This window comes from Rhineura floridana, chromosome 2, assembly GCF_030035675.1.
Source record: "Rhineura floridana isolate rRhiFlo1 chromosome 2, rRhiFlo1.hap2, whole genome shotgun sequence".
In the NCBI taxonomy this organism is placed as follows: domain Eukaryota; kingdom Metazoa; phylum Chordata; class Lepidosauria; order Squamata; family Rhineuridae; genus Rhineura; species Rhineura floridana.
This window is the reverse complement of record NC_084481.1, coordinates 84,445,224-84,464,319: the sequence shown is the minus strand read 5'-3', so window position 1 is coordinate 84,464,319 and position 19,096 is coordinate 84,445,224. Positions and strand designations below refer to the sequence as shown.

Genomic DNA, 19,096 nt, shown 5'->3' with positions numbered 1-19,096 from the left:
GCAGTTTTCCACTCCTCCCCCTCCCTGATCCTGACAAGGTTGTAGGCTCCATGCAGATCCAGCTTGGTGTAGATCTTGGCCATTTGCAGTCACTCCAGCATCTCATTGATGAGGGATGAGGGGTAGCTGTTGGGGATGGTGATCTTCCTTTACTGTCTGTACTCATGACAGAGGCGTAGCTCCCCATTTTTCTTCTTGATGAACAGTAGCAGAGCCCTGGCAGGAGACTTGGAGGGTTGGATAAACCCCCACCGCAGGTTAGCATCCAGGAACTCACTCAACACTGCCAACTCCGGCTCGGACAAAGAATATATGAACACTGAGGGGATGAGGGCCCCCAGGAGCAAGTCTGTAGCACCGTCATAGGGATGGTGGGGTGGCAACTGGTCAGCCTCTTTCTTATTGTAGGAGGACCTCCTCAGGAGGGTTCACACCTACTAGTGTCACTGGGGCGGCTGTCTCTGTAGGCTGGCAGTGCTGCTCACAATAGTCCCATTGGAATGTAACTGTTGCTTTTTCCCAGGAGATAATAGGATCATGTTGTGCCAACCAGATCATCCTCAATACCACTGGGAATTGGGGCAGGGCAGCTAGATAGGACAGTCTTTCAACGTGCCCCGGTAGCTCCATTTGCAATCCAGTCATGGCCCGAGTGACGACACCCGATGTCAGGGGCCGCCCATCTATGGTTTCCATGGACAGGGGATTCTCGAGCTCAAAGTCCAAATCCATGAAGTTGCTGGATGTGCCCAAATCAACCATAGCAAACACCTGAACATCTTGGCCTGATAGGAAGTCTAGACGGACTGGCAAATGTAAGGCAGACTTCAGTGGGAGAGGGCTAACTTTTCCAACTTGGAGGGGCACGCCTTCCCGCAACAGAGGCACAGCCCCTCTTTCTGGTGCTTCTCTTTCTCCACTTCCATCAGGCAGGGCCGTGCCCCCCCATCTGCCTGGGCTCTACCCGTGACTGAGTCAAGGTTCCCACACTAGGTGCGAAGCGCATGCGATGGAGGGGAATGGGTGGCACGTCTCGGGTTGCTTAGGCTTTGCATTCTAGGCAACGACCATCAAGACTTCTGTCGATCTGCAGACACAGTTGGATGAATTCTGATAAGGTGCCCGGTGACAGGGTTCATGCCAATTCATCTAGGATCTTTTTGCTGAGATTCTTATGGTAGTACATTAGAGCAGGCTCATTATAGGCTATCTCTTGGGCCAGGATTCAAAAGGTGTTGGTTTAAGTTCTGAGAGAGTTTTTGCTCTGCTGCAGAGTTCCCAACTAAAGGGCCACAGTAGCCTTTCGCTGAGGGTCTCTGAAGATTTCTGCCATGGCCTCCACGAAGTTGTCAAACTGGGTTAGCAAAGGGTCATTCTGAAGCAACAGAGGTGTTGCCCACTGGGCTGCTTCCCTATCCTGGAGGCTGATAACAAAGGCCACATTCAAGGAGTCATTTGGAAAGTCTGACAGCCTCACGTGGATGTACAGCTTGCACTGAGCGATGAACGTGATGAACTGCTCCTTATTCCCACTATATTAGTGGGGTAGGCCCACAGTTATTTATTTATTTATTTTATTCCATTCCATTTATATACCACCATCAAGAGGCCCCAGGGTGGTTTATAACACAGAACGAAAGAAACAATATATATTAATACTTAATGTAATATCTATACAATATAAAAAATTAAAGCAATTATAATGAGAAATACTCAGTAAAATACAAAGTCTCAAAACATGTTATTACCTACTTATCTCAGGTTCAACTATAAAATGTCATACATATATAACAGCAACAACCTAAGATATAATTAAGGGAGGGGGAATTAAAAGTCTATCACTATTTAAATTAGTGACCACTCTGTTAAATCAGTTACTCACACTTCCAAAGAACTCACAAATGTGCATATTGGCCACTGTCGTGTCAGATAGTATTTTGGGCTTGGATTCCATATTCTTAGATGCAAGAGGCCTTTAGCCCCGGGGGATGGGGGGTGGGAGAAGAGAAGAGGATGATGACCAGGTTCTGTTGGTGGGCCATTCTGACGGGTGCCCACCTCTCAATCAGTCCAGGTATCTTGACTCGAGGAGCAGGCACTGGTGGGGCTGGGGCAGCCCCTTGCTGCAAGATTGCCACTTAATTACCAAGCTGGTTCACTTGCTGGCGCAAGGTCTGGTTCTCTATTTGGAGGCTCTGGGTCTCGGCTCAGAGTTGCTGGAGTCCAGCTAGTACGGTCTCATAGGTGCTCTGGTAGACCTCCCTTATCCTGCCACTTGCTTCCATCTTGGTCCTGGGGTCGTCGGGTGGAGGAGATGGTAGCTGAGTCAAACTGTCCTCCCTGAAGTTGAAGAACTCAGACTCAGACACGGTTGTGAATTTTTCTTTTATTATAGTAGGAGACAGCTTCAATTCAGTGCGCTTCATGAATCTATCCATGCTTTCTCAGAACTCGGCATCTCTCTAGAACTAGCTAAATGTGACTTCGCAACTCTAAGACATTGACTCAGCAACCGCACTCCCCACTCCAGTCAGCTTAAGTAAGACTAGGTTGGGGTCCCGCTTGCGTGTGCCAACTGTCAATGCTGAGAGTGCGCATGTATGTGGAGGCTCTGTCTTAACGGAATCTGTTGAATTTGCTGCCTCACTCATCTCCTGACGCAAGACGGGGCCTCGGCCACCTTCTCGTCTTCTCCCTCTGACAGAGGGGGAATGCAAACTGACAGCCTGGGCATGGGGAGTGGGGGGGCACCCAGCTAGGAAGCATCTGACAAGCTAGGATGAGCTCCCACAGGGGTGTCCGGAGTTGTGGGGGCAGAGCTGTCGAAGACGAGCCGGGGTGCCCTGTAAGTCTGTTTTGCCACATGGCCCCTCCCAGGTTGTTCATCCCAGTCCAAGTCCTCATCCTCTGCCTTGCTCTCATCTGTCCACCCCCTCCCAGCAGGTCTCAAGACAAGGGGTGAACTGCACTTAAATTCTTAATCCTTATGTTAAACATGTATTCAGAACAAAGATGGGTTTTGAGATGAAGTGCTGAAAATAAACTGAGATTTAGGGCACAGTCCAACTGGCATATACGTTAGGCTGAGAGGATACAGGATGTGGTGATAGTGGGGTGTTGCCACAACTGGGCTGCGCCGGCAAAAGTGTTCTCTCCCTGGATGCAGCTGCGATGCAGCCAGGGACTCCACCACCACCCAGGCACAACGGGCCTAGCCAAGACCAGCACGTGGAGCCTGTAGAAGGCCCCAAAAAGGGGCGTTCTGGAGGTGTGTCAGGACAGAACCAAGGGGAGGGGGACTTGCGTCGCATCCTGAGCCCATTCATCTTGGTCCTGCATCCCTCAGTCCTGGCAGCCAATACGCTGGGGAAAGGGGTGGCAGAAAGAAACATAACTTTATTTTCCTTATGCCAAGCCGTGCCGGCACAGCCAGAATCCTTCCTTCCCATCAGCTACTGAATGGAGATAGGATGTGGCAGCTCCACTTCCACCAGCCCCTGCCAAGTTGGATAGTTCCCTTAATGTTGCTTGGCTTAGGTTGCACACCTGATCCTAACATTAAGTAACTCAAAAAAGCACAAAGAAGCTTTCAGTGTAGAATAATGTAAGTAAAATGTTTTATGTTACTGTGTCTGTTTTTAAAATTCATATTCTGTCAACATGGCTTCATGGAATCCTCGGAGTAGCCAAGAACATCCTAATAAGTAGTGAAAATAATATCAAAAGATAAACTATTTAATAAAACTGGAATTGAAGCAAATACTTAGTAGCACACTTCTTAATATCTGTTGACTAAGCCCTTTATTGCTACAGTATCTTAACAATAAATGAAATTATAGTTAAATTAAGGCAGTTTGTACCATTATAAAGTCACATCTGTAGAAATAGTCTAATCTGGGTTTTTTTTATTCCTACTAGGCAAGAGACGGTAATGATTATAGCCTCGGACTAACACCCACAGGAGTTCTTGTGTTTGAAGGAGATACAAAGATTGGATTGTTCTTTTGGTAAGTTGGATAATTTTATAATATACATTATTTTAGATCTATAGCCTAGTCCTGTAAGCCTTATAAGCAAAATCTGTCCAATATTGGTGTTCTCTGTAATTTGCCAGAGCAGAGCTCTTGGTATATTGTGAATGAGTGGGGTAATTCTTGAAAATGGCAATATCAGCCATTTGTTTTGTGCCTTCAGGAAATTAGCTTCTGTGTTAAGCTGTGTGTTTATATGTAAAAAAGAGTGATATTTCCCTGAGAGTGCAGATATGTCTGGGTATCGTACTGCATTAAAATTAACATGAAGTACAAAATGATCAGGAGGCTATGTGGCATTTATTCAGTTAGATGAGCTTTTTGTCTTCAAGTCCCCCGCTCCACCAAGAACATTAAATATGGTATTTGTGTACAGTAGGGCCCCGCTCATACAGCGGGTTACGTTCCGGACCCCCGCTGTAAAGCGGATCCCATTGACTTACATTGACCAAAATGGTGCCTGGCGGCAAAAAACCGCTGTAAAAATGGAACAAGCGCTGTAAAGCGGGGCCTTTCTACAATTCACAACCATATTAGCGGAATGCTGTAAAGCAAAGCGCTGTAAAGCGGGGCCCTACTGTACTTCTCATTCACCAGAAAGAACTAAGAAGCAGGACTATCTTTAAACATTCACAATCAGAAAATTCAATTAACCTTTGTCTTTACAAGAAACTAATTGAACATTGATATTTGTGTTAAAAGCATCCTGTAATTAAGCTTGTAATTTTAAGTATTGTGTTAATTTATAGCAGTGTTTCACAACCTTTGTGAGTACGAGACCCCCTCTATAAGCTCAAAAACATTTGTGAACCCCCCCCCATGCTAATTGTAATTTTAGTCTCTGTTAATTGAAAAAAAACGGTACGTGGCAAAATCACATCTCCAAGCACCCCTTTCCATTAAAAGCTCCCTGCAGACAGTGAGGTGTTGTTTTCTTTTCTTAATGCAAAGGTCTAATCAAATTGGTATAGCCCTCCCCCACCCAGAGTCTGAAGATGTACAGTCCTGTCTCCCAACACTAGTGGGTTACAGTATCAGCCAGATAGGCAGCATATAAATTAAATTATTATTATTATTATTATTTATTATTATTATTTGAGATCCATGTTCAAATCCCCACCCAGGATTCATCCCCATGAAGCCAACTGGGTGACCTTGGACCAGACACTCTCTCTCACCCTGACCTATCTCACAGGGTCTGTGTAAGGATAAAATGGAAAGGGGGGAGGGGACTATGTGACCACCTTGAGCAACTTGGAGGAAAAGTGGGATATAAATGCAGTAACAATTAAATACATTTCAGCTGCAGTATGTGGACCCCAGCCTCAGCCAACCTGCTGAGCTTTTTAAAAGTAATAATAATAATCAAGAAGGAGCAATGTGGTCATGGTGGGGATGCTATATCGTGAAGACAAAAGGGCGGATAGATTGAGGAGGGGTGTTAGTGTTTATAGGCCTTGGGATGATCATCAGAACTGATGACTTGGTTAGCGTGCGCTTATTTTATTTATTTATTATTTAATTTATATCCCTCCCTTCCAGCAGGAGCCCAGGCCAGCAAACAATGTGCTAAAAACACTTTAAAACATCATAAAAACATATCTTAAAATACATTAAAACAAAACAGCGTTAAAAACATTTTAAAAAAAACTTTAAAAAAGTGTTAAAAACGTTATTAAAAAACTTATTAAGCAATTCTAACACAGACGCAGACTGGGATAGGTCTCAACCTAAAAGGCTTGTTGAAAGAGGAAAGTCTTCAAAAGGCACCGAAAAGATAGCAGAGATGGCGCCTGCCTAATATTCAAGTGGAGGGAATTCCACAGGGTAGGTGCTGCCACACTAAAGGTTCATTTCCTATATTGTGCAGAACGAACCTCCTGATAGGATGGTATCTGCAGGAGGCCCTCACCTGCAGAGTGCAGTGATCGACTGGGTATATAAGGGGTAAGACGGTCTTTCAGGTATCCTGGTCCTGAGCTTTATAGGGCTTTGTACACCAAAACTACAACCTTGAACTTGGCCCGGTAGAAAATGGGCAACTTGGGAATGAGAGTGGAGCAGAAGATAGATCAGCACACATACAAATACATCTGCCTCTCCTGCAAGCATCTGCAAGCACACCTGCATTCAGGCACATGGAGGGGGAAAGCCCTCAACTGCCACAGTGTCTGAGAGATTGGAGGGGTGGAGTGTAGTGGAAGAAAAGGGGGACACTGGCACACCCATTTAGCCTCAGAGATGGGGGGGTGAGCAAGTCCTGAGCATCCTCACTGCTCCGTAGCTACATCTGGGCCAAAGGTGAGATCTGCGAGGCCTCACAAATAAGAATAATTTTTAAAAGGAGGTGGCAGCGAAGCAGGAGCCTAGAAAGGCAGGCTGGTTGGCTGCCAGGAAAGGGGAAAGCAGCCTTTCTTTGCAGCCTTGCTTCTTTTGCTTCATGAAAAGCCCTCTCCTCTCATTCTGAGCAAGGGCATTGTCAGCAGCAAGATGGGAGTCAGCGATAGTAATCCTCTCTTCTTCCTGGTATCTCCACCCTCAGCCTCCTTTGGTGTCTGCCACATTTTATAGGTAGGCGCCTGCCCTTGGTACGGCTGAAAAGACGCTTATATGGAGCAAGGGGGAGGTGTAGTCTGTAGCAGTAGTGGGGAGCAGACAGCATTCAGGGAATGAAGACTTCAAAAAAAAATAAATTCATTTCTTTACTGTTCATGGCCCCCTTGCGGGTCACGGCCCTCAGGTTGAGAATCATTGGATTATAGCATAAGATGATATCTGGGGTTCTTGGTGTTACATAGATATTTCCAAAATTGCACTAAAGTACAGACATCTATTCCATTTTAACTTTTCCCCCTTGCAGGCCAAAGATCACCAGGTTGGACTTCAGAAAGAATAAATTAACACTAGTGGTGGTTGAAGATGATGAACAGGTAGAAGAAAGTCTTTGTTCACTTTGCTTCTATTGAAACAAATAATGGCTAAAAAATGAAGCTGTTTCTGTTGCTCTGAGTTAGCTTAAGCATGAGCATTGTAAGCAGAATAAATTGAGGATGGGTGTGAGCGTACCTTTAAAAGGCTTCTTGGCTTTATAAAACACCATGGCAATCAATAAGAAAAGTGTCCTGGTAAAGTGAAAGTGTAAACTGTATAACGCCTGAGATGCCAGTGTGGACATGCTGCACACTATATGTGTTTACAATGTATATGCACTTATCTGCTTAGGAAGCTCTCAAAGATTTGGCCTAATATGTCACAGGAAATTACTACTACTTTCTTGGTGTCTTATAGTAGCTAAGAAATATATAGTATGCCAACTCTTTATCATGTGGCTTGCCTGCATGCAGTTGTGCAACATCTTGGAGTCTTGGCAGAATTGCTTTCTTTAGGGAAATTAAGACTACTCCTCTGCACGTTGAAAGAATGTATGAGGAGGCTCGCCCCATGCCAGTGTGCCCAGTGATCATGCCCTGCACTGTCCATGCATTCAGAGAACTCTATAGATTCACAGTACATTAGAAGGGAGCCTGTGTAGGAAACAATGTCCGTACTTCCATGGAGGAGCTCTGTGTGCATGCTTTGGGACGTGCATAGAGCCCCTTTTAGTGAGCTCCATACATGTGAATGGTGTCAGGGGAGGCCCAGTGATCTCCCACACACATCATTCCAGCATGTGGTGGGTGGCCATCTGAACCTACCCATCCCTCTTTTCTGTGTGGACTAGCTGTGAAGAAATGAAGCTAAACTGAAAGGTCAGTTTTAAGTATCATTACTTGCCCTTGAACTGGGTAGTTCTGGAAGATGAAGTAGATACATATGTGGTATGATTCAGCCAAAGTTAACCACTCTTTAAGTTCTACTGGTTTAAGTTCCACTGCTCAAGTAAACAGACAATTGTTTAATATGAATAGCTGAGTGTAATTCCTCACTGATTCAGTTGATCCCATCTGCTAGACACTTTAGCTTTAGATTAACCCTAACCTTTCTTCAAGCAAACAATAATTTGTTAATTTATGGTAATTTGCTTGACCAAACCCCTTATAAATTAGAAATGCAATCTTTTCCATTCAGTTCACATAAGCCATTGAGTTGTTACTCTTCTTGCCAAGATATTCTAGTTGTTGTACAACATAATTATGTCCTCGCCACCCATTTGCAGTCAAAGAGAGCACAAATTGCAGCACATATCATGCAGCAGACCAGGGATCTAAAAGTGGTGGCTTGACTTTTTTAAAGGAAGTTGTTTTGTAATTTTCTATTTCAGTGACTAGTGTTGTATAGCAAGTATTATAATAGTAGTGCTCTTTTCCTATCCTGCCATAACAAAAAAGATAAACAGATCCTCTGCTATATATATTTTATCTTTCTGGCTTATTCTGTGTCAAGGAAATGGGAAGAACCTGTTCTATCACTACTACTGTAAAATACTGAGAGAACATTGTTCTTAAGGTTGTGAATGTTCTCAGTATTTCATAACATTATTGGTAATATTTACCAACAATGTATTGTTTGAGTTGCTCTTTCTTCCATGAGTTACTGTAATTCTTGACTGTACCTACAATGTTGTGAAGCTAGTGTTCATAATCCTTTTCCACAACGTACCTATGGTGGTTATCTCTCCCTCTTTTTTTAAAGGGCAAGGAGCAGGAGCACACTTTTGTCTTTAGGTTGGATCACCCAAAGGCCTGCAAACACTTGTGGAAGTGTGCAGTCGAGCATCATGCCTTCTTCCGCCTTCGCGGGCCTGTCCAAAAAGGTTCCAGTCGATCAGGCTTCATTCGGTTGGGGTCACGGTTCAGATACAGGTTAGCAGTCTTCTATTCAGTCAGGCCGTCCCTTAGCATGTGCGGGGCCCGGGGCAAAAACATAGTTGGGGGCCTCCCATGAGCACCACATATTTTCTGTTTTTATCTCGATCTCGACTTGCATTCATTATAAATATTTAAAATAATAATAAATTATAGATAGATCAACGAAATTAAAATGAAATTATCACAACGTAAACAAAAAATGAATTAAGAAAAAAGGAGATGCAGTGGTACTTACGTTTTAGTTGTCGACACTCAAATGAACTAGCGGCACAATTATTTATAATCAAATTCATGCCTCTGTTGTCTTGGCACTATTTTTTTTCTCAGTACGAACAGTACTAGTCTAGTCATCTAGATGCACTATTTTCACGCTACACTACAATTTTAAAATTGATGTATGACTGAGCTAGCTACCACCACCCAGGTTCATCTGTATTAGGGCTCCATTTATTGATGTGAAGAAATCTTGCGTTTTCTAAAACCATAACAAACATTGAATTTACTTTAAAAACTGATACACTACTTACCAGATTACTGATAAATGCTGCTTACCAGATTCTCAGAACATCTAAGTATTTTGAAATGCTATGAGTATTTACATGAAACACTGAAGTCAGTGGGGAATGAGCAAGAAATTCTGAGAACCAAGATTATCTTTAAAACCTTGCTAAGTGCATAGGCTTCCAAAATAAAAGTGGCAATAAGCCAAAAATACTAAATTTGTATTGCATGCAGTGAATAATAACTACTTTCAACAACTCCCTGCATAACAGAATGGCAACTCTAGATGCATGTGCATTCTGTGGCTGTTACCTCCTAGGGGGTATACTGTATATGGACAAGAAAAATAAAATAGACTTCAGGCTTGTGAGTTGAGTTCTACTAGTTTTTTTGAGAAGGAAGGGCTCATTTTAAAACACTAAATATAGGGGAGCAGTGTATAGTTTGGAGCTATACACGCTGTTGATAGGCAGGGTTTTCCCGCTCCTTCATTATCTAATGCAAAGCAGGCTTTCAGCATAGAGCTGTGAAAAAGGCTAGAGTGGCAGATGTCAGTTTCAGCATCCACAGAGAACCACAGCCGAGAGCGATTTCCAATTGAATATGGGAAGTTCAGGCTATGCAGCTCATAGAGACAAGGTTCAGAAAGCGCCGCTCACGATTTGATGCCCAAAGACTGTGACACCACCTCCCCAGCTGCCTCTTTTGCACTACCTCACAGAATCCCCGCGCTCGCCTGCCTGCTCGCTTGCCCACCCGCCCGCCCACCCACTCTCATACGCGGGTCCCCCCCAAAGCGCGAGGCCCAGGGCAACAGCCCTGCTTCCCGGTGCGTAGGGGCGGTACTGTATTCAGTACCACCTTCCCTGCCCTTTTCTCAGATAATGGACAGGAAAAGGAAGCTGATACCTAGTTATGTTTGTAGTGGCCTCTACTCTGGATCCTTAATGCCAAAAAGAGTGAATTTCTAGATGTCATGATTATAGAGAGAAGCTCAAACATTTTTTGCATATGCTTGTTAACTGTCTGAAGAGGAACTTTTATTACTCTGCGCAAGTGTACATCCTCATTTCCCCCCATTTAGGGCTTTAAGGGTTAAAATATGTATACATTGAATTGAGTCCATGGACAGATTGGAAGCCTGTGTAATATTGGTGTCTTAGTATCTGATGATTGGGCTTGCATCAGCAGTCTAGCTACTGCATTTTGAACCAATTAAGTTTCTGAATCATTTTCAAAACAAGACCATGTAGAACACATTGCACTGGTTACAGCCAGATTAGATTCTTGTATATGTGACTGTGGCCATTTCCCTTCTTCAAGAGTTGTGGCTGGCACACCATTTGAAACTGTGTGTAAAAGCACTCTTAGGCATAACTACCATGTAGCCTTCTGGATATACTGCTGGGTCAAAGAGCACTCCCATACTACAAACCTGCTCACGTACTAGTGAATCCTTGAGTTTCTCTCTGCCACTTCTTTCCATTGACTGTCACACGAGTGTACAAATCATTTAATAAAAGTGTGGGTTATGGAAGTGGAATAGGTTATGCCAAGTTAAGATGAGCAAATGTTATTTTTTGTTGTAAAACTATTTTTGACACAAAAAATATATGGTTCCAATAATAGTCAACTGAATGTGTTCGTTGATTATAGTTTTCCTCCTATTCATGTTTCTCGTTGTGCCATCTTTCTGTTTCTCTGTTTTGCTCGTGGCTTTTTATATTATAATCCTATGTAGCAATTATCGGGTCAGTTTAACATTTTTATAAGATCAAGTAGTAAGTACCTGGTTGCATAAGAACCAAGCGTTTAGAAGAGCAAGGATAATTGTGTGCTGCCACTTATATCAACTATGCCACCATAAATGTTATCTCTTGTTCTGTTCTGGTGTACCTCACTTCAACCTAGTGGGAAAACAGAGTATCAGACAACAAAGACCAACAAAGCCAGAAGATCGGCATCTTTTGAAAGAAGGCCTAGCAAACGATACTCAAGGAGAACACTACAAATGAAAGGTAACCTGACCCATTCATAGGCCATGCTACTGCACTTGATCCAAATTGCTACTTTGGCTCACAGTAGCCCAACAGAACTTCTGACTTCTTTCTTTGAATACCTGATCCCTGTGCCATAGCCTCAATTGATTTTGAAATGAAAAGTTGTTTCAAAAGCAGTGTTGCTTGAGGGTAAGTGGAGTCTAATGTTTCAGTAAATCAAATCTGCCCCTTCAGTTCCTGGATCCTGGCCAATTCTGCAGGCTACATGCAATATTTATTTATTTTATTCATTTATTACATTTATACCCCGCCTTTCTTTTTCATGAAACCCAAGGCGGATTTACATATGGTTCCCAGGCAGTCTCCCATCCAGGCACTGACCACACATGACCCTGCTTAGCTTCAACAGGGAGCTGGCCTTATGTGTCTTTAGACCATAGCCTGGGAACTTGCTAATTGGGCGATTGCATGAACTTTTCTTCCCTCCCTCCGAACTTGCCCATTGTATTTAGTGGAAGTGCCTATGAAAGGTGGTAAGTTAAATGAAATCTTAATTTGTAGGATATTTGTAATCCTACAAATTATTTATCCCCACCTGACAGTCATTTTAAAAGTGTGTCCCTAATATTTTGCTGAAGTATCTCTGAAAAAATAGTGGAAGTTTTTTGATAGTGGGTAAGTGACATATTCGACAATGTTTTGTTTTTGTTATTTACTACAGGAAGCACTGCAAAGTCTGAAGAAACTAGGTAAGAGGATCAGTCAACATTAGGCTTCTAAAGAAAAGATTTCTTCTGAGTATGTCTTGGAATCAACAAGAGTAGCCAGTGTGGTGCCCTGCAGATGTTGTTCGCTTGCAACTCCCATTGTTTCTTCCCACTGTCCTTGCTGACCTAGGCTGATAAGTTTTGGAGTCCTCAATATCTGGAGCACACCATATTGCCTACTTCTGCTGTATAACTAACCTGTCAAAAATGAAACATTTTGGTATAAAACAAATGATGCTAGTCCAGAATATTAGTTTGCTTCATTTCATCTTATTTCAGCCTTCTTGTTTGCTAAATGTGGCAAAGATACTTTGTCAATAAAGAGTACACTGATATAACCAAAGTACTATGTTTTGAATTATCTTATTCAGACCATTCTGCATTGAATGTTGTTGTTGTTGTTGCACTTCCTAGCAGACATGTACCTATATTCTGGGGCAGCGATTCCCAATGTGGGCAGTAGCGCCCCCTGGGGGGCATTACAGCCTTTCAGGGGGGCATTGGCGTGACTACAAACTTTAGGGGGGCGCTTTGGTTTAATAGGGGGGCGTTGACATTTGGCATTCTGATGCGACAGTTGAAGCATTTAAGTTTAATTTTATTTAATGCACAAATGATTAATTTTTAAACTGTTTTGTCCCCAGTTAGAATGTATTTAATAGTCTCAGTTCATGGAAATAACACTATAAATAGTGTGTGCTCTTTAGTAAAGAAATTCTGAATAGCGGCCAGTGTCATATCAAGGAATGGGGATATTAGCCATGCCCCGGCACTAGGTAATGTTCCAATGCTGTCTTGAGGGATGTTGGAACCAATCACGAGAGAGTGTTTGATAAGCTGGGTGTATTGGTGGAGGGCTCATTCTCCCAATGGATGAGTGCCGTGTGCAAACGGGTGACGCAGACAGTCAGTTATTCATTGGTTTTCTTCAGGAATGGGACACACTCGCTACACGTTGTTTCTGTGATGTTTAAATGAACTTGTTTAACGAAACAATGCTGGTAAATTGAATGAGCTTGTTAAGTAACACAGTGTATTTTATTGGTTCATACTGTGTGGACTTAATTAGTTTTTGCTTATGTTTTTAGGATTTGTGAAATAAGAAACAAGTCCTATATCTGCAATTTGTTTCTTGCGTGTATTTTATGGATTTATAAACTCCAGATATTGTGAAGTTAGCCAAAACTCATCAAGCTCAAGGATCACACTAGTATTTTATAATAAATCTCATTTTATTTACTTTTCTATAACTATGTATGTATATTAATAAATCATACTAAGAATTCAATAAGTGCAATAAAAAGGCATGATAAAAACGACCAGTAATAATAATTGAAAATACCTTTTATGCATTACTCATATTTTAAGGGAAGAATAGGAAGCATTGGCATATACTTAATCTGAGGGGGGCGTTGGGCACAAAAAGATTTTGCAAAGGGGTGTTGGGTCGAAAAAGGTTGGGTAACGCTGTTCTGGGGTAATAAGGTTTTCATCTCAATCAAAGCTGGTTCTAGAAGAAGATTTCAGTATTTATCTGCAGTGAGCTGTGAATTATCAGATTCATAGCATTTCTTCTGTACCCAGTTTCTTACTATTGGAAGTAACGTTTCTTCACATGTTACAGTACTTTTTACTCTTTTTCATAGTTACTGAAAAAAGGTAGGCAGCCTCACGGGAGTCTGTTGTCCTTTTCTCTTATTGTTTACTGTGGTGTTAGGGTATCATGGCATGTTCACTCTAAAGCCAATCAGTTACATGTTTGACTGTGCATGCTAATTAATACTGATTTTGAAAGATGCATACCGTTCCACTGAAAATTATTAGATCAGCAGTGAATAATGTATTGCTGCTGAAAGAAATGCTGTTTAATACCTGCTTTTTGATGATGTGGTGTTTGGCTCCTGAACTTTAACAGATTAGTGTTAGTTAGCTTCATATGGAAACCAAAAGCCTTTTAGGGACACCTTGATGAAGGTGAAGCACAAATGGATAAGACAAGTAAATGTGTTCCTAGGGCTCAGGCAGTAGGGTTCAGAAGTATTTCACCTTACCATGGTTGGAGTTTTGGCTTTGATTTACAACAGTGTAACATTTCTCCCCCGTTTATGCTGTTTTATTACTTTATCAGATTTAAGAACGTGGGAAGCTCCCTTAATATTGAGTCAGATCTTTGGTCCATCTATCTTAGTATCGTCTACATAGACTGGCAGCAGCTGTCCAGGATTTCAGACAGGGTTATTTCTAAGCCTTACCTGGAGATGTCAGGGATTAAACCTGGGACCTTCTGTATGCAAAGCAAATGTTCTACCACTGAGCTGCTTTCCTTCTCCATTTGCTGTGTAGCAGCTGTACAGTGTTTACCATATTCTGCCTAGCAGAACTCCAGGAAAATTATGATGGCTTAGGTAAAAGTCCAACATCAGTATATCATGTTAATGTCAGACAGAGGGCTGCTTTGAAGTCAAGTGATACATGCACATTTAAACAAATAATGGTGTGTCCTCAAACTTAGTGTTTACAGCAGGTTTAACTTTCCATTTACTGATCCAGACATCTGGTTGGCCACCATAAGAACAGGATGGTGGAATAGATGGGCAATTGGCAGGTTCTATTCAGGTTCATAGTTGGAGCTAAGAGACCCAGATAAGTCTTAAAACTCAATGGTTTGATCTTTGGGAAGTTAACTTTCATTTTCTCTTTCAGGGTTCCAAATGTTTTCAGCCAAAATAATGGATCACAGCAAGTAAGTCTATAATCTGTTTACTTAAGATTTTCTTATAAGTCTTTGGGGCAAAACTAAACTATGCTCAAAACACAATGGTGTTGGTCTCATATTTACTAAATGGGAAGCGGCAATTGGTTCACTAGAACTTGAGGAGTTAAAATCAAAATTTGCAAACCAAAGTAGGAAAACTCGTATTCTGGTTTCCCTAATTGGAAAAAAACCACTCAAGGCAACACTGCTCACAGGTGGATGTTGTTGTTGTTGGAGTAGCACACATGAGATGTTCAGGGAGTATTGGATTCTTTTTCGTTTGAGATACAGTGTTCCCTGTTGGAAGCCAGCCATGGCAGAGAAGCAAACTCTGCCTGTTGATTCCTCAAGGTTCCCCTTCTTCTTATCTTAATAATGTGTCTTTTAGCTAAAATATTTTTGCCTTTGTATTTTGTCTTTCAAGAATTGGAATACAATGCCAGCCCTGCCCTCTGTAACAACAGTTCCTTCTGGCCCAGTCTTAGTCGAAATAGAAAATCTCCCAAGGAGTCCTGGGACTATCCAGCAAGACAAGAAATGGTGCGTTACTCTGTTGTCACCTTGCTCTAATTTGGAAATGATAAGCTATTGGTCATTTCACATATATTTTCCGCGACTGATCTTGAACACACGCTTTATATTTGTGTCTTCAAGGAAAATAATACTGGGAGAGGCAGTGGTTCACAGGCTAACTCACTGTTCTTTTTAGCCTAATGGGGATACTTTGTCGATTCCTTATTTGCAGTCCTAGCTAGGACTCTCATTGTGTGCTCTTGCTGAGAAGTGGGTTGACGTGAGTGCTCCATCTGCACCCTTCAGTCAGGATTTTGCTCAGTACTAAGCAGTACTGAGCAAAATCCTGACTGAGTGCTCAGTACTAAGGGTCAGCCAGATAAGAAAATGAATATTTTTCATTATTGCAGGGTTTTCCTTAAAAAATAGCTTCTCAACTTCATGGATGTCTGCCACGATCAGAAGTTTACTTAGGAAAATGAAAATAGTTGCACATAAGGCCGTTTAGAGGTTTTATTACAATCAAGTGGTGAATAAAATTTGTTAAATAAATAAGAGCTTATGTTTCATTTAAATGCCTTTTCCTGGTGGTCCAGGCTCTGGCTATACATCAAGATAAAGCCACATTACTTAGCCTACAGCCCCATTCTAGTGCAAGAGTACAGTCTTTTTTACTTCAAAGGGGGACACTTTAATCTTGGTGAAGAATTTTAATTCTCTCAGACACTTTAAAGAACTGCAGCAATAGGATGCAATAAATGTAAAGCTCTTTTAGGCAGTGAAAGACCCACATGCGACCATAATCTAATTCATGTTGCTTTTATGCAACTTAACAGTGATATTGCAAATATAAATAATGTGAGGTTCTAATTGTTAATTCTATTGAACATGTCTTTTACGCAAATCTAGCCAATTATATGTTGACTTCAAAATGCTCTGGACCTTTGCTTTATATCTTGAAGTTGTTCCTCAGCTATGATCAAAAATATAATCAAAAAGTGCTTTCTCTTTTCTTTTGCCCTTGATTTGTCTAGTGTCTGAAATTGGAGGTTTTTCTCTTGAGATCTTGGTTGATCTGTCAGTTTCTTCCTTTCCCACTGGTGGTGATTGTAAGGTGGTGATGCTTATTATTTTTAAATCTTTTTTGCCTTGTCAGTATGATGGCTTGTCTACTATAAGATCAGTATAACTGCTGTGCACATGCTTTTTTGTAACATTCTCATGTGTGCCCTTTAGACTCCAGCTCCAAACAGCTCAGACTATGCTTTTATAGCTCTTTAACAATCTCTAGCCTCAAGCTGATGCTGCTTCCAAGAAAATACTGTTTTAGAAATCTGCACATCTGTAATTGTACTATGAATGGTAGAACCCAGAAAACTTCAGTGTGGTCCTCTTTTCCTTCTAAAACAGGGGTGGGGAGCCTGTGACCGTCTGGATATTATTGGATTCTAAATTCCATTAGCTCAAGTCAGTATGGCCAGTGGTCAGGGATGATAGGAGCTGCAGTTCAACAGCATTTGGTCAGAGGTTTCCCATCTCTGTTATAAAGAACCATTTTATATCCAGTATAATTACAAAGGTCTACAGCCATACTACCCTGAACAAGCCCCATCTCGTCTGGTCCCAGAAGCTAAGCAGGGTCAGGCCTGGTTAGTACTTGGATGGGAGACTGCCTGGGAATGCCAGGTGCTGTAGGCTTAGAGGAAGGCACTAGTAAACCATCTCAATTCCTCTTACCATGAAAACCCTATGAATACATCCAAAGGATTCATAGGGTCACCATAAGTCGTAACGACTTGAAGGCATATAACAACAATAATTACAAAGAAAAGTATGTGCTACCATCTATTAAGGTTTCTATTAAGGCTGTTTTGCATGTGGTTTCCTACATGAATATTAATTGAAATTCTAAACTATATATAATCATGTGGCATGTAAACATGTATCTTTCACTGATGCTGCAAAATGGGCATGTATGGATATCTGGTCTGATATAAAAGATGGCAGGGCTGCTATACCTTTAACAATTGTGTAGAAAAGGAAATTATAGGAGCTGTAACTTGGCTGCCCCAGATATGTGTATGGTCTACATGCTTGTGTCTTGCACCTGTGTAGAAAAAGAAATCTGCATTCTTCTCCAACAGAACTAATTATTCATCAGCATACTTTTTAAAATTCTGTATAATATGACCTGATTTGCACATGATGATAAACCACTGATTTAATGCAAACATTTTTGTTTGGCTTACTACTCATGGTAAACCATGAATGCTGGTTCTCGCATAACAGGCTAAAGTAAGCCAGCCTCTAGTTTATTTCTTCCTGCTATGGAGCAGACAGGAGCAGGAAAAGAGTGAAATGGGCAGTAATGAGCAGCATGCTGCTTATTCACAGTAAACTTTTTTTTTTGCTTTTAACTATGGTTTAATGTTACATGGGGACCCGGCCTATATGTGGGCATTTTAACAAGCTGTGCTGCCATTCTCTTGAAGGGGAAAAGGAAAATCAGTCAAGAATTGTTTGGAGCTGTATGGTCAATCAAGTGTGCTGCATTCAGTCTGAAGTTTGGAATGAGATTAAGCTGGATGCATTGATGGAATGTGTATCTCTGCTTGGAGGAGAGCAACTTGAATGTCTCGATGCTGCCTATGGGGCTTTCCTGAATCAACCTCTTATCCCTTTTAATTGGTCGGTTTCCATGGCTTGGCGTTGGTCTTGCTCCTGTCACTTTTACCAGCCTTCTTTAGATAACTTTTTGTTTCAGTGTAAGATTGTAAGAGCTATGGTGCATTATGCTTTTTAATTGGGTAAAGGATCAGTACATTTTTAAAGGAATGGTTCTTTGCATGTATGAAAACATGAGGTTATGTTTAATTATGTCATTTTTTAGACTACAAATTTTCGTATTACATTTGAACTGCAATGCTGACAGTGCCACTCAAAAGGATATGCAATGCAGCACCATTCAGGAATTTTCCTGTGAGTTCAAGTTTTTTATTGTAGAAATTCCTAACCTACCAACTGCAAAGGAAAGGATATTCCATGTAAACCGCAAAGTTAACTTTACACTTAATTGTTAGTGGATTATATCAATGTTAATTCTTAACAAGACACAATTGAAATCTTACATCGAGTTCAAGGGGTGAATGGGCAGCCTGTGTATTCTGGAATCTTCCAGAATCTGCATTTTAAGATTAAATTTAGTTGGTTGCTGCCTTGATAATGGAGCAAACCAGATGTGGGGCTAGGATGTCTGCTACAGGTGAGTCCCCTTCAGGCTTTATCACCTCCCGTGTTGCTGTACATGAGAGCAAGGAGTGAGGCCATGCTGCATAGTCTTGCCATGATGTTCCTCCCTCCCCCCCACGTCTGGGCTTAACAATGTGAGTGTTGGCAGGGGGTGGTGTTCCCTTTATAGTTGTGTACTCAAAGACTTCCACAAGTTCTGGAACCCTGAACAATCAGATGGATGTTTTGCTAGCAATCATTATGAAGCAACTTTTCGTAAAAGAAACGTTCTGCTTGTGATATTTGGATTTATACAGCAGAGAACCAAATCCTTAACATAAGAATCAGGGGTCAACTTGATTTAAAATTGTTTCTAAAGAAGACTTCTTTAAATGCTTGACATATTGGCTTGATATCTTGCATGTTTTTTTTATCTTCACTTTAATGTGCATATTCTAGTAAAGATGCTGCTTGCATGCATAGCGGTGTGGTT

General features: G+C 41.6%; 1 protein-coding gene and 1 pseudogene across 9 annotated transcripts in view; both read left to right on the top strand.

Moving 5' to 3' along the window:
- The window catches only part of EPB41L5 (erythrocyte membrane protein band 4.1 like 5), a 125,787-nt gene that overhangs the window by 49,330 nt on the left and 57,361 nt on the right, over positions 1–19,096 (top strand). For 8 of the 9 annotated variants that reach the window (XM_061609182.1, XM_061609178.1, XM_061609180.1 and 5 more), the window contains exons 10-16: positions 3,919–4,007; positions 6,892–6,961; positions 8,664–8,833; positions 11,252–11,358; positions 12,062–12,089; positions 14,811–14,850; positions 15,287–15,402. In XM_061609182.1, coding sequence (XP_061465166.1) covers positions 3,919–4,007; positions 6,892–6,961; positions 8,664–8,833; positions 11,252–11,358; positions 12,062–12,089; positions 14,811–14,850; positions 15,287–15,402 — 620 coding nt within the window. Of the gene's footprint in view, positions 1–3,918; positions 4,008–6,891; positions 6,962–8,663; positions 8,834–11,251; positions 11,359–12,061; positions 12,090–14,810; positions 14,851–15,286; positions 15,403–18,265; positions 18,355–19,096 lie in introns of all 9 variants that reach the window. The other variant, XR_009760543.1, reaches the window with a different exon arrangement.
- Positions 16,955–17,073, top strand: LOC133378539 (5S ribosomal RNA; annotated as a pseudogene).